The 14453-nt window shown below is 50.5% G+C and overlaps 1 protein-coding gene across 2 annotated transcripts in view; it reads right to left on the bottom strand.

The window, feature by feature from the left end:
- The window catches only part of SH3PXD2B (SH3 and PX domains 2B), a 79199-nt gene that overhangs the window by 19310 nt on the left and 45436 nt on the right, over nucleotides 1-14453 (bottom strand). For both annotated transcript variants that reach the window (XM_074838783.1, XM_074838782.1), the window contains exon 5: nucleotides 10330-10421. In XM_074838783.1, coding sequence (XP_074694884.1) covers nucleotides 10330-10421 — 92 coding nt within the window. The remainder of the gene's footprint in view (nucleotides 1-10329; nucleotides 10422-14453) is intronic.

Consider the following 14453-nt stretch of genomic DNA (forward strand, 5'->3'; position numbering starts at 1 on the left):
AATGCTTTTGTCTTTCACAGGGTGAGGCTCGGTTGCTGGCCTGGCCTCCTGGGTGGCTTGATCTGGCAGCCACAACTCCCACCATGTCACTTGGCAAAGGTGGGTTGATTGGGATGATCTGGCAGCAGAGTCAGGAGCTGGGGAAGCCCAAATCCCCAGAACTGCTCCCAGCACAGACTGCAGCTCCCATAGAAGTGGACACCAGTTTGAAGACAGAGGAAGATACTGAAGTTCCTCCATGTCCCATGCTTTTTTTGGGGACAAGGATAGAGAGCAGTTTGGGAAGGGCAAACATTTACACCCCAAAACAGGAAAAGTCATTAAAATGTTGTAGAAAGGATGAACACAAGGGCTGTGCAGCAGAAGAAGTGCCTCCAGGACACAGCAAGCAGGAGCTATTGGTGGTTATGAGGAGGAAATGATGTAGCTTCAGCCCAAGTCCTCTCGCTATGGCCAGTGCTGGCCACACCGCTGATGAGATGGGTTAGAAACCACAGGTCCTGGGTCCCTTCTCTTATTTGAGTGTTGTCAAGAAACATGGTTGCTGAACAGCCTCAAACCCAGGGCACAAAAACAAAACTCTTCAGGCACAATGACATCTGGGGCATTTCATGATTAAAAACCAAGCACCAAATCAAGGAAAATATGGGCCCAGACAAGCCTCAAAAAATCATGGGTAACAAACCAAGACACCCAGCCAGCCTGAAACCCAAACAAATGCACCAGCCCTGTCCCCAGCCCAACCACAATGGTCTGTGATGCTACAAAAGGCCTGTCAACACTTTCACGTAATTCATCACTGTGGCCTTGAAATGCTGCTGTAATGTGGGGTGATGGTAACCTGCTCCCTGTTCACTTACGGAGGAGACTGCTTTCCCCACTCCTCAGACTCACATGGTGACAGATCAAGACCATCCGGCCAAGATGAAATATTCTCCTACCAGGAGACATGCATCGATCCTTGTTACTTCCAGGAAGAGTAAGAAGCACAGAGCACGCACTGGAGTCTCCAAGGAGGAAAACATCCACCTTGTGGTAAGGGGACCCTCCCTCCCCTTTGTTTTCAGGCCAAATCCCTTCATGCTCAGGAGGAAAGCCAGCCAGAGCTGGGCCATGCTTTGTTCTCTTTCAAGATTATCTGCATTTTCAGACCATAATTACTGCAGACATTTCATTCCCCTAGAACGATTGGGTGATGTAGGGACTCGGCTGACTTCAAAGACTGCCCACCCATCCTGGCAATGTGTTCTGCTTGCAATGCCTTATCCTCCTGGTCCCTCCTTCCCTTTGCACCTTAAACCTCTGCTACTCATCCATGGAGCTATCAATAAAATTAAATGAAATGCAACAAAGATGAACTAGAAACAAATGGGACATATTGTTATGTAGAAACTGGAGACTCTCTGTTAAGCTCAGAGACCACAGACTGTGCAAAGACCTGAATATCATGTCCCAGGTACAGAGACCAATGGAGGAATCTACTGGACAGAGCATCCCAAAGACATCTGTAAACAGAGACTGCATTGCAGAGCTAAATCAGAGTTTATTAGTAAGCCCCATTAAATTTGCCCCAGTCCAGTGGTACGACAGGGAAGGGAAGTGAAGCAAGGCCAGATGAGCATGCTGGAGATCAGCAGGTGGGCATGGCACCCTCATGCTGACAGGAGGGTGCTGATGGAAATAACTGGGTTTTTTCACTTGCCATCTGCTAAACCTATTACTGTAACTCATCCCCCCTGTTTCCTTTCACCGGCTGCTCTGTCTGAGTGAGGGGGCAAGGAAGGAGCTGCAATTTCACTTTACTGCTGGGTTGTTTCTGGCACGGATACAAAGAACTGCAGGTCTGAAGACCAGCAGTCCCAGCCCACCACCTCAGAGGGGACAAGAATTCAGACAAGACAGGAAACAGCAATAAACTCCCGGCAGCATCTCCTCCTCCTCCTCCATTCCCTATGGCCAGAGAAAGGCACGCAGCAGAGCTTGCATGCACGGCTTCCTGGAAACCGGTGGCTTCAGAAGAAGAGAAGAAGGAAAGGCCACTCACGCCCACAACAGCCAAGCTGTGCAGATGAGCCAGGCACTCACAGCACAATTACAGAGCACGAATACACAGATGTGACTCTGTGCCACCAACCAGCCCCACAAAGTTTCCCAGGTGGTAAAACCCAGGGCCAGTTCTCCACCTGTATCCCAGGACTTTCCCAGCTCCTTGTTGGGAACACTGATGGTAAGAGTCTCACTTAAAGCACTGAGCCCACAAGACAGGGTGCAGTGGACTCAGCAAAGTGTCCTTCAAGAACCTAATCATCCCCCAGTGCAATCCTGAAAGGAAACTTCTACATGTGGAGAACTCTTAAAACCAATTAATAATCCCCATGCCACCTTTTTTTAGGAAAAGAGAATCAGGTTATTCAAGCATCTTTTCTAGTGTATCAGGCAGCATCCCTCTGGATCCAGTGATGGGAAGGAGTGAGATGGGGAGCATAAGACTGCGGCAAAGGCATGAGGCAAAGCTAACAGCTTGGGGGGTAGATTAAGAACAAACACAGTCTGTTCTTCAACAATACGTAGGATGCTGTGGACACTAAAAGTCTTCATGGACTTAGAAGGTCATAATTCAGGCAAGAAATGTTCATTAAAAGCCATTAATTATAAAACCAGGAAAATTCTAAAGGCTAGAACAATGTCTAAAGAAGAGATTTATAAGCTTCCTTGACTTTAAACTCTTTCCTAAGGCACTCATGTTTGGTAGCTGCTAGGCTAGGCAGACTGCTGTGTGATGCAGGGAGGTGGCTCTGAGGTTGCCACGCAGAAGAGCCCATGTTGCAGTGGGACTCACGGGACAAAGGTGACCAGACATGCGGCTTGGGGACCTCAGCACCACCCCCGCTGCCCCACAGCCAGTTCATGGAGCAGGAGAGGGACAGTGCAGCACCAACACAAGGAAGACAACTCCAGCTGCTGTAAAGCCAACCACACAGGAGTCACGATCAACATGCAAGATGAGACAGATTTGAGGGAGGTCACTGTTCCAAGAAAACATCTCCTACAGAAAAAAATCTAGCTTCTGTAAAAAAAAATCCTTCTATAATACAGTAATGTCATCAAAATAGCTATCAGGAGGTAGTTCATCTTGTAAATATTCAGCAAGCTTGGAGATGTTAGCAAAGTTTATGCAGGAGAGAGAGACTGAGAAATGGGGTATAACAGAGCTCTTGTTTGGGAGAACTGATGTTTAGCAAATGCTCCACAGAGTGCTGAATGGAGCCCCTGTCCCCCACGCTGCAGTGCCAGCACTACCCCTGTGTTTAACCACTGGAGAGTCGGCCAAGCTGAACCTTTGGGCTCAGAAAGCTGCCCTGTTAGCATAGAAAATCAAGTACTCTGTCCATGCAAGGGGTTTGCACTGGCACAAAGTGTATTTTTGCAGAGTGGATTCAGCCCTTCTGATATTTCTGTCTGCTGTCATCTAGGAAAGACAGTTCTCAGCAGAGAGTGAAGGAGACCACTATTTTGGAGCTGAGATCTAGCCTGAGCTCCTGGTGAATCTGCACGTAGGCATCAGGAAAACTGCAAAACAAGCAATTCATTATACAAGCTGTAATTTGTCTGGATAGCAGGACACAGCTCAAAAACCACAAGCCAGCAAGCATCCTTATCCAAACCAAGATCCATCAACTCAGGGATCTCTAGTTTACCAGCAAAAGCTCCTGAAATGGCTTCCTAGATGGGGCAGCCACTCTATCATAGCCACTCTATGGAGCAGGGACCTGAGCGTCCCCTTTTTCTATTAAATCCCCTGACACCTAGCCCAGGAGTTCATGCCCTTATTACCTGCCAAACACCCCACAAGGGTGACATGTGACTTTGCTCCTGGCACAGCTCAACTACAAGGAAAGGTAAGTACACAAAAAGCTATGGGGAAGCAGGAAGAGAAGAGACTCACTTCTGGAAAACGCTGGCTACAAGTTTGCACTTCCAATTCATGGAAACAAAGGAAAGGAGCAGATTTTCTCCCTGTTGCAATGATGGAAACGTGCTTCTGTCCAGTGTCCTCTTCTGGCACTTTGGACCAAACACAAATCTTTTACTCGCCAATGGCTGCCAGCACTGTGACCCTAAGCAGGGCCTTTCAGTCAGCCCCTGTGGGAGACAAGCTGGCAGTCAGAGCACATAAGGCCCGAGTCTCATTTTAGCCCAGTTCTCCCTTTTGTGATTTATTGGGGCTGGTGCCTGCCTGGAGTCCCTGTCAGTCTGTGTGCAGGAAACAATCCATTACTGCGACTGGCAGCATCACCCCCACCTAACTGCACATCGCCAGGGCTTCAGCGTTAATAGAATGACGATGGGCTGCTAAAGTTGCTGCAGGCATAACCTCATTAGCATCATATGCTTTCCTCATCTGGTCAGGTCCCAGCTCATTGTCATGCACCTTCCAGTCCAAGTGGCACAGGCAGCCCCTCAGCAGTAGCAGCCCTTTGCTGACTCAGCAGCAGCGAGGATTCAGCCTGGGACCAGGATCCTGCCCGTCCTCTTTCTCTCTCTGGTGATGCTTCCCCTGATGTGTGCAGGGAGGAGCAGGGTTACTCCCTCTGCACTTGGTCCTTCACCCCAGCAAAGAAAACGTTTATAGCAGCAGAGCTGAACTGCCCTTGAAACACCCTAAAATTCTCTCCCTTTAGCCAACGTCTGTTTGGGAGAAATAGCAGGAAGGAAAGCTGGGGATGTGAGCTCAGAGGGTACCCACACATACATAAAGGAAGGAAGAAAATAATTTTTAAAATCTGTCCCAGACTTTGGCTGCCATCAACGGCCCTGATGCAAGTGGAGCTTGCCCTGGGTGTGTTTGCCCTGAGGAGCTGCAATACTGCAGCCACAAGCAGCAGCCAAAGTGACAGGGACATTTTGCTGGTGCCCTGGAGGAACAGAGAGCTCTGGCAGGCCAGGTTTGTGGAGCAAGGAGAAAAGGAGCCATTCTCCAGTAAGCTAGGAGAAGGAGGGGAGGAGAGGCAGCCCCTCTGCTGGGGGTATGGAAACTGTAGTGAAACTTCTGCTGAGATGGCAAACAAATCTCTCCAGCTTCTGCCGTGTGGTGGCAAAGGCCAGCTGGGCTTCAGGCCACCACGGAAGGACCCTGGCCATGAGTGCTGCTCATGCTTCCTGGCAGGCAGAAGCGAAGCACAAGTCAGTGCTTTGGATCAAAATCCTCAGGGTGGCTCTGTGCCTGCCTACAGCTCAGTGCCGAAGATGGAAGACATCACTGGAATGAAAACGTAGCTCCTCAGTGCTTCCCCTCTCCACTTTCAAGGTCTTTGGGATGTATAACCATAAACCATGGCAGCAGAAGCAGTCACCAAGACCCAGGAGTGCTGGGAAGCTGGGGCAGGGACCTGCTGCTGTGAGTGGGACCTTGTGTTAGCAGATCAAGGCCAGAGGGCCACCCCCTTCCCTGGCCCGGGCTGCCATCCTGCCACGAGAGGACCAAGCCCCAGAGGCCACCTTCTAAAGCAGAGCACAGTCCCGCAGCAACACTGCTGGCTGAGACGGCGTCAGGGAAAGCCACCCACTCTGGCTGCATGCAAAGGGCTTTGAAGATCAGCTAATCTGGGAAGCAGCAGCTCAGGCAATGTGCACAACGCCTTTCCCGGAGGATGTTTGCTTAGCGGTGGCAGGAGGAGGTTTCTCATCCATCTGCAGGCTAGGCAAGTTAGATGTGGGGTTTCTCTGGTTCCCACCACCCCATGGCCCACCCAGCAGGTGGAAAGCACTGCTCCCAGTACACCTATTTGGGTGGTAGTGGCTGGGAAAGTCAAACAACCTCAGCGAGCAGGGAGGAGCAGCAGCTGAAGTTCAACAGCCAAACCCCCAGCTGGGGACTCCAAAGACAGGATGGGCACAGATGTAATCCCACTCACCGCCACCTCTGCTGAGACATGGGCTCCACCTCCACTATCATCTGCTTTTGTAGAGGTCATGAGCCCTTAACAAGCCTTCAGAGAGCCCTGGGGCCAGGACTGCTGCCCTCCCCAATCCTCAGCGTGCTGTCTGGGCAGCCAGGGAGCCCACAACAGCCTTTCAGCCCTGCCCCCCCTTTGCAGGAGACTTGCTGGACTCAGACAGACCCAGCACATAAGGACGAAGATATTTGAGCAACAAGGAATTTACATGCTTTGAAGACCTCAAGAACTTCTGAAGCTGGTAGCTTTCAAACTGAATCCACAGCCCCCAGAGGAAGCAAGGAGGATGCTCAAGGACACCTTTTAAGCATGTTAAGAGATAGTAAATCTGTTTTACAGGTGCCTATGTCCCCACCGGAAAAAAAAATCATGTTCATAGGCTAAAAGGTTCAAAACATCAACTTGAAGTGGCTTATATATGATGGGATGCTCAGCTACCAAAAAGAAAACAATGAAAGATGCTTTTAATGAAAGACGTTTCTCATGGCCAGGGGTACCTCCTATACAGAGGACAGCAGCTCTGCAGCCTCTGGGAAGCAGCATGATGACGGCTCCTTCCCCAGCACACCCCGCTTGTACACGGTGGACAACTATTAAGTAACCACTTCAGACCTTGCTTCACTACTGAGTTAACCTGGGCTCCCATATGTCGCAGAGCCGAAATTCAGCTGGCGAAGAGAGTGAGCAGCTGAACGCCTTGACTCAGCAGTGGCTTTGTGCCCAGCCGTTCAGACTTCCCCAGCCTTATTCCAGAAACTCTCTGCTGTGGCTAAAAACAGATTTAAATTGAAAAAGGGTGGATGGGAGGTAAGGGGGGGTGCACACTGCAACTTCCCACTTCAACAGCCAAACATCCTGCTGCTGCTCAGACCTGCTGAGATATGCAGGGAGCAGGAATTTGATGATTTCTCTTCTTTGAAACTACAGTTTTCATAGGGCTTCCATCCAACATGAGGGAGAAAAATCCCACATCCCCACAGATTGCTAACTTTCCAGAGGATTTTTCTTTCCATAACCATTTCTCTTCTCCTTCTGTCCCCCACCTGCTCTGTGGAGTCACCTCTTCCCAAATTTAACCAATCCCTCTGGATTACAGCCCCACTCTGGCCCACCACGAGGCAGCCCTCCAAGGTGGAAGCAGTTGAGTTATCGCAGTCCAGAGCTTGCTGGACACGGATTCACGTCACAAACACCACCAGTCGTCATTGCCAGTGGAAACACCACAACCTCAATCTGCTTTTCTGTTTGAAGTGGTCTCTCCAGGCGGGAAGACGCTGGAAAGTTGGCGGGTGTGTGTGGAGGGGGTGGAGGAAGGGCTTCACCTCCCTCTGCCACCCACTGACTGCTGGAGACTCCTGTCTCAGCTCTGCTTTCAGCTGTGATCTACCGCCCAACTGGAAACAATGGGGGAAAAAGGATGCACAAAGTCAGCATTTGACTCTTTCCCCTCTGCTCAGTCCCTGTCCACTCAATCTCCCTTTGTGCATGCCAGCAGCAGGGCCGGGGCTTGTAGAGCAGGCGAGAGATTGAGAAGGGCTGAGGAACTCAGCTTGCAGGGCTGGTAGCCAGCAGTGACCTGGTTTTGTTGGTGCTCCCAACACCGGCAAATGGACACTGAAGGGAGCTGCACTGCATGAAAGCAGGAGGAGAGCCCTGGCTCAGCCCATGAAACGCTCCAACACTGGGGAAATCAGACACCACAGGGGCCTGGAGATAGACACATGGGCTGTCCAACCTCCTCTTTCCATTCTCAAACACTGCCAGATGCAAAGACTAATTTCATCCTTCGCAGTTAAACCAGATCTCCACGGACTGCAGTCAACTGTGGCCCCAAAAAGTGGTTTGACATCCTGGGGTGATGCAGGTTAGATGGATCCTCTACCTGCACTCCAGACAAAAGCAAGCAGAGGGTGCATCCAACAGCACTCAAAGGTACATCCCCTTCACTGCCACCAGCTGCCACTCCCGTGGGCTTGCTGCAACCTGAGGTGTCAGTCAGGGAAGCTGAAGCAAGGGACAGGGAGGGACAAGGAGCAGGAAGGCTCCCAGCCACGGTGCCGCGAGAGTTGCTGCTTGGCTTGGCTCTGAGCATGCTGATCAGTCCTTTTTCTCTCCCTCATTCCCGCCTTTCAGCCACCCAGCATAAAAAGCTGCCTTTTCTTTTTTTTCACTCTGTTCATGGCCTGGCTCCCTTTCAAATTCCGGGAGAAAATTATTTATCTGCTGGATGAATGATGACATCCGGCCAAACCCCAGACACGCCATCACGTCTGATCCAGCCCAGCCGTCTATCACAGCTCTCATCTCGTTATTGGTAAGCTGGCGAAGTGCCAGCACTCGGGGCTCAGGAAAGGGCTCCCACCAATCTCTCCAGAGGAGAAAGTCAAGGACTTTTATTAATTAGCATTTTGAATTGTAGCTAATAAATACCCCTCTGGCATTCAGGCTGGGATAGGAAACACAACAAAGACGTCCTTGAGATGCTGTAGCATTTTCCTGCTGAAGGCAAATGGACAAGAGTCACCCGCTAAGTCCTTCTGCGTGCTGCAAGCTTGCCTCTCCTCCCTGGAGAGGAGCAGGCAGCGGGAGGGGGCACAGCCACCCCCGGATTCAGTGGTGCATCACCCGCTCACCCATCCAGCACTGCAATGGCCAAACACTCACAAACACATGGCAATCTTGCAGTGAGTGCAATTTGGCACCCGGGCGCTGCTCAGCAGTCCCACAGGACACTGCAGGATGTACCTGAGGACGGACCCCGCAACACAAGCATGTGCTTGGGATTGGACTGCGGGCTGGCACCTCCGCTCCCCTTGTCTGTTGGACCTGAACCACAGACATGGCAAGGGACATGGCACTGATTGCTGCTTGGCTGGATGGGCAGGAGCTACAGCTTCAAACACAGCAGAGCACAGAGCTGCACCGCTCTGGGGCTGACGCTCAGCACCCAAAGGTCTCCACATCTGAATGTGCTCCTTGTTCTGGCCCCAGCCCCCACCCTGCCTGATTTCTGGCTCAGTCTACAAGACAAAATAAAGATGAAGAAAGTGGGTGCAAGACTGAAGCTGCCCTTCCACCCCCCATGTACGAAGGTGCCTCAGCTACAGGCAGGTTCAACAGCTGACTCCTTCTGCAAAGCAGCTCACCACTCTGTCATGCAGGGCTCAAAGACTCATGCACAGGCAGCCCCCCACATCCAAACACAGCCCCAGGGGCTGTTAACCCCTGCGATATACTCCCACCCAATGTCCTTGCAAACTCATTTTTCCCTTGTGTCTCTTGCTTGCCCCTGAGCTGCTGCCTTTCTTGAGGGGTGACTGACGGAGTGGCAGGTTAAGTGGTGAGTAATAGCTGGGCAGGACAGATGAGAGCGCCAGTGACAGCAAGCAATTAGTTAATGGGCTCCAGGGCCCTCAGACCAATCTCATCAAGTGACCGTGAGCTGAGGGAGGAATGATGACAGGTCAAGCGAATAGAAACAGGAGCCAAAGGAGGAAAGCAGGAATGGGGGGAAGGGGGAAATAAGAGAGGCAATGAAAAAAATTGAAAACCCAGGGAGAAGATGTAGTTCTCACAAGCATAATACTTAGCTGGAGACCTGGAAAGCTCAATGTTGCTGCTGAAGAGAAAAACAAAATCCCTTTATCTACCTCCACACCCTTCCAATACAGAATGATGTCAAATCAATTTACTGCCTTTCCTCTCACAATTAATCAAGCCTCCTCCATTGCTCAACCTTTGGTAGAGCTGTGCATCATGTCACATGCAGCATAAAAAGAGAGAGCAGCATAGCAGGAGATGGAGGCGGCTGCTCAGATTTATGCTGCTTGTGATTAGTAAGAGATGGGTGGCTCCTGGCCAAAGTAGCTCATAGTCACAAGACTTATAACCACACAGAGTTGCGTAAGGCGCGCGAGATTCCTTGCAAACGTTCCTTGTTTTGCATGGAAAGACTCTGGAGCTTTGTTATGGATGGGGCTCATGGACATGACTAAGGGAAGGAGTCTTTCGAACAAGGCAGAGGTCGTTAGTAACCATGTGAAATGAGGCTTTTCAGACTGACCATGTTTCTGAAACCAGCATTTGCAAGTTGAAAGTGGCTCGGAAGGAGACCAACATTTCACGGGGTCCCAGAGATGTGTTTCCACTTCCCTGCTGGAGAAGGCTACACCAGGAGTTGGCCGATTGGGCAGAAGTGTCCACCTTTTGCTGCACAGCCCCCATTCCCTTTCCAAGAAAGCCACCAAATCCCAGCTCTGTGACTCACAGCAGGAACTGTTGATGAACATCAGACTCTTATGGATACCAGCAAGTTCAAGGCAGTTTGTGTTTCAGTGTCACCCTGGAGGTGGCAGCCACCCAATCAACTTACTCTTTGGGGGGCGTCAAGTCATCAGGTCGTGTCTCAAAGAACTGGAGAACCTCCTCACATTGGGAGATGTAGGGAGGCAACTGGATCAGAGCCTGTGGACGAGACAGAGACACTGGTGATGGGAAGCATCAAGACTGTGCAAGGAGCCAAATGAGGACAGGCCCTCAGAGCGCAGGGGTCTGGGTCATGGCACCAAGCTTGGCACCCATGCAGTCCCCAGCACACAGGAGTGCAGAGCCAGGCAGGGGAAAGCTACAGCAAACACACACCAGAGTGGGGCAAGACCCAGACAGCCCCCAGTTACATCCACCGCACCACCCCAGCTGCAACTGAAGTCTAAAGGAGAATAAGCAGAGAAGTCCAGGCCCCGCTTAGCCCAGCTGCAGCCTTTGGACAGATGTGCCCTTGCAGGGGAAGAGCCACAGGGATGTCCATCCCAGCATCCTTCTGGCCATGGCAGGGCTCAGTTTCCCAGTTGTGCTGTGGGCATGGAGCCATCGTCCTTGGGAAAGGCTGGGCAGTTATGTGTGGCAGACTCTCAGTGCCATCAACCCTGAACAGCACATCCCAAAAATGCTCTGCTGGGCAACAGCAGCTTGGGAAGAGGCAGGGAGAGAAGCAACAGGAGGAAAAAATGTGGACACCAGCTCATCAGGGCAAGGGCTTGAAGGCTGCTACGTGCACTGTGGAACGGCAGGAGCTGTAAGATACATCTGCTTTTCTCCTTTCTCTTTGAGGAAGCCTTTTGCAAAAAGACAGTGGGACTTGCAGGGTGAGAGTGTGCATGTCTCTGGGAGCTGGGGGCAGAGTCTGGGCCAGCATATTTGCCTTGGGCCAGAGCTCTTGTAGATGCTTTCCAACGCGGGCTGCAGCGAGGGCTAGGCAGGGAAGGTGGGATGGGCAGCTGCCTGACAGAGAGCCCTGCCCTGCTCTCTGCTCGTGGGAAGGAACGAGGCCATGGGTGATGGCAACTGCAAAAAGTGAAAAAGACATGCAATTGAAGAAGGATGATCTGAAATCAGGGAGCAGTGCTGCAGCCTGACGTGGAGTAGATGATTGACCAATTTTCTATATAATCCCCCCTCCCCTCCATTTGTTGTCACAGCCATCTCATGACAGCAGTGTGAGCAGACCAAACCTCCACTCATTTCTGTATCAGAGACAAAGCCACATTCTGCAAAGGCCTGGGGTTACCACACAGATCAGATGTGGCTCCACACTGACCTAATTGCTGGCCCCCAAAAGCCCTTCCAGCCATTCAGCACACAGTCGTTCGTTGCCAGCACAGCAGACAGACCACTAATCATGGGCCAGCTGCGACCAAGATCATGTGAAAGACAGGGGAGAGAAAACCACTAACTCCACGGCTTTTGGGTCCAGGGAAGGGCTATTCAAAGACCAGGGTTTGCATGGATGCCATTCCCTGTGGGTATCACTCCCCAATTCTAAGCATCCTGTGATCTACACAATTTCCCCTGGGCCAAAATCACTCTGATTTTGTGGCCTGGAGAAGGCCCCATGTCCTCCAGTAGCAGCGGATGATCACAGAAAACACCCTGTGTCAGGAGGACAAAAGGCAAGACCCCACAGCTCATTCCTCAGGTTGTCTTGAAGGAAACCCACCTAGAGCTGACTCAGCTGGCACAGCGGTGGCTGAGTCAAGCAGGCCACCCTAAAGTCTAGCTGGCTGTGGTCTACAGTAGCTACGGCCACCAAATCAAAAATAGTGGCACAAATAACATGATGTCTGTCCCACCTCTGGCTCTGCCACCCAAAGGAGTGAAGTGGGGAGGGCCATCAGCACACAGCAAGTCACCTCACCCACTCCACTGCCTGTAAGCCTGAGGAGAAAGGTCGTTTACCAAAGAAAGATGAGTCTTATTGCATTGAAATCCATTTTGCAGGGAGTGAGACAGGATTATTCTCTAAAAACATTGCTGCTAGAGGTCCACCCAGTCTCATTGGGGTAGAGCATCACAGCCTCACAACTCCTTCATCAACCCTCTAACACTCTCTCAAAATCCTTTAGACAGGAGGAAGGCAGTTCCCACATCAGGGGAAAGACCAACAGATGTAGAACACAAAGAGAATAAACCGGAGAAATGGGAAAAATTTCAGGCCTCTGCTCCCCCTCCTTGTCATTCCTAACGTCGTTTGAAGTCTCATTCAGTGACTGGTTGCTCTTATGAGTTGCTCTGATTCTTTTGCTGCTTTTCTTGCACATTACCTTAAATTGCCATTTTTCTCAGTACAGCAGGACCTGGAACAAAGCCCTTCAGCAAGAGCACTGCCTTGTGAAAGCAGAGGTTCCCTTCCTTGCTCCTCTCACTTACTTCCACCCCAAATCTCACCAACCTTCTTTCCAGAGCTCTTCCAGAGAACAAAGACGCCCCACTTCTTTCACAGGAGTCAGCAAGAAAGCAAAAACTTTCTTACACAGTTTTCTGTGGGAACTTGTTCACAACATATTCACCTAACCCTCAATTCCCGTTCAGCAGGGCCAAGCTGAAGGAGATTTCTGTTCTGCACCACCACCCTCCAGTTACATGCAACATCCACCTCCAACGATAAACACAGCACTAAGAGTGTGCAGGGATCCTGTGGCTGGATTTGCAGCACAGTGTGCCCAGGAGGAACATCTGTCTGCTCCCGCTGACTCCTTGCTCATTCCACATCTCTGCACCCTTCGGTCCCACACCCACCTTCAGCTCAGCAGCTTTATGGTTAAGTAGCAGTAACTGGAAGGCCAGGCACAGTGTGCATGTTATTACTTGGTAATGCATTAGCAGGAGGAGGAGAGAGCAGCTCTCTAAGTGGGTCATATAACATCACCCATTATGTTCCAGTTGTTAAGTCAAATGGATTCTTTATGTCTATGCCATTAATGGCATCATTCTGAAAAAGACAGCTGCAGCATCTTACCACTTAGGGATTTTTTCTTCCCAAAAATTAAATTTACAGTTGTGTGTGTCTGTATGTAGCTGGCACATTTTAGTGACTCAAGAAGACAAGGGGCTGATCACATCTGGCTGGAGCCAAGCGGTTACTTGCACCATCAGCTTCCCCCACACTCTTTGGAGCACATAGGTCCAAGCATACCTTGCACTACATCTCCATCACTCTGCTCTCATCTGCTATTCTGGCCCGCAGTGGCTTTCACCCACAGCCCCACTGCAGAGCTGTCAAGACTCATTTACTAATTCACCTTTATCCTTGTACTTGTTATTCAAGCCATGACATCCCTCTCATAGGTCTGGCTGAGTCCCAAAACCCAGAGTTTTCCCCACTATGCAAAGTCCTAGGCCACAGTTACTGCTACACCTCCCACACCTAAGGAATGTGATGGACGTTTCACCATTTCCTCATCTTCTCCCTTGGGTTCTGTGGTCTTTGGATATGTTTTCAACAGCATTCAGACTGCATTTTGGAAGTACTGGACCTACCTCCAGACCATTTCATGGCCGCTGCAAGTACAAGTGCACTGCTTCGACATGATGAGATGTGGCATACTTTATTTTTGTGAAAATAAATTTTGTGGACTTCAGTATTTTATTTTTCCTAGAAGAAAATGCCCTAACACCATAATTTGCCTTATACTTAAGCACAGTCTTATATTCTTCAAGAGTATGGAGCAAATTGTCTCAGACTTAACCAAGGAAAGGACACAATCAACTGTATTTTGGCTCTATGATAAGATGATCTCTGTTGGCTTCCAATAATTCTCTGCAGATACAAGGCATTTTATCCCTGCACAAGTAATGGTTTTGCATAACCAGTAACAGGAGTTTATGTCCTATTTTGTGACCATCCCACTAAGAAAGTGCTGTCTTCTACATAAAAGAGCAGGTCTTCCAAGAGATGGGCAAGGAAAGGCTCCCTGAAGAACCAAGTCCTTCAAGCCTAGTCCTGCACACCACTCTATTTCACTCCAAACCGCCTACCAGACAGGACACAGCCAGGCAGCCAGGTCCTTCCCAGCCTATCTGGAAAGCTGGTTCTGGTTTGCAGCTTGAGAAAGGAGAAGAAAAAGGGAAAGTGCAGCAACAGGGTGCAAGCTGGTGTGGAGCTGAGCCACCCTGCACCCTGCAAGCCCAGGCCTCCAAGCCCTCAGTGTTGATCACGTG

The sequence above is a fragment of the Strix aluco genome, chromosome 13 (assembly GCF_031877795.1).
Source record: "Strix aluco isolate bStrAlu1 chromosome 13, bStrAlu1.hap1, whole genome shotgun sequence".
NCBI classification, from domain to species: Eukaryota; Metazoa; Chordata; class Aves; order Strigiformes; family Strigidae; genus Strix; species Strix aluco.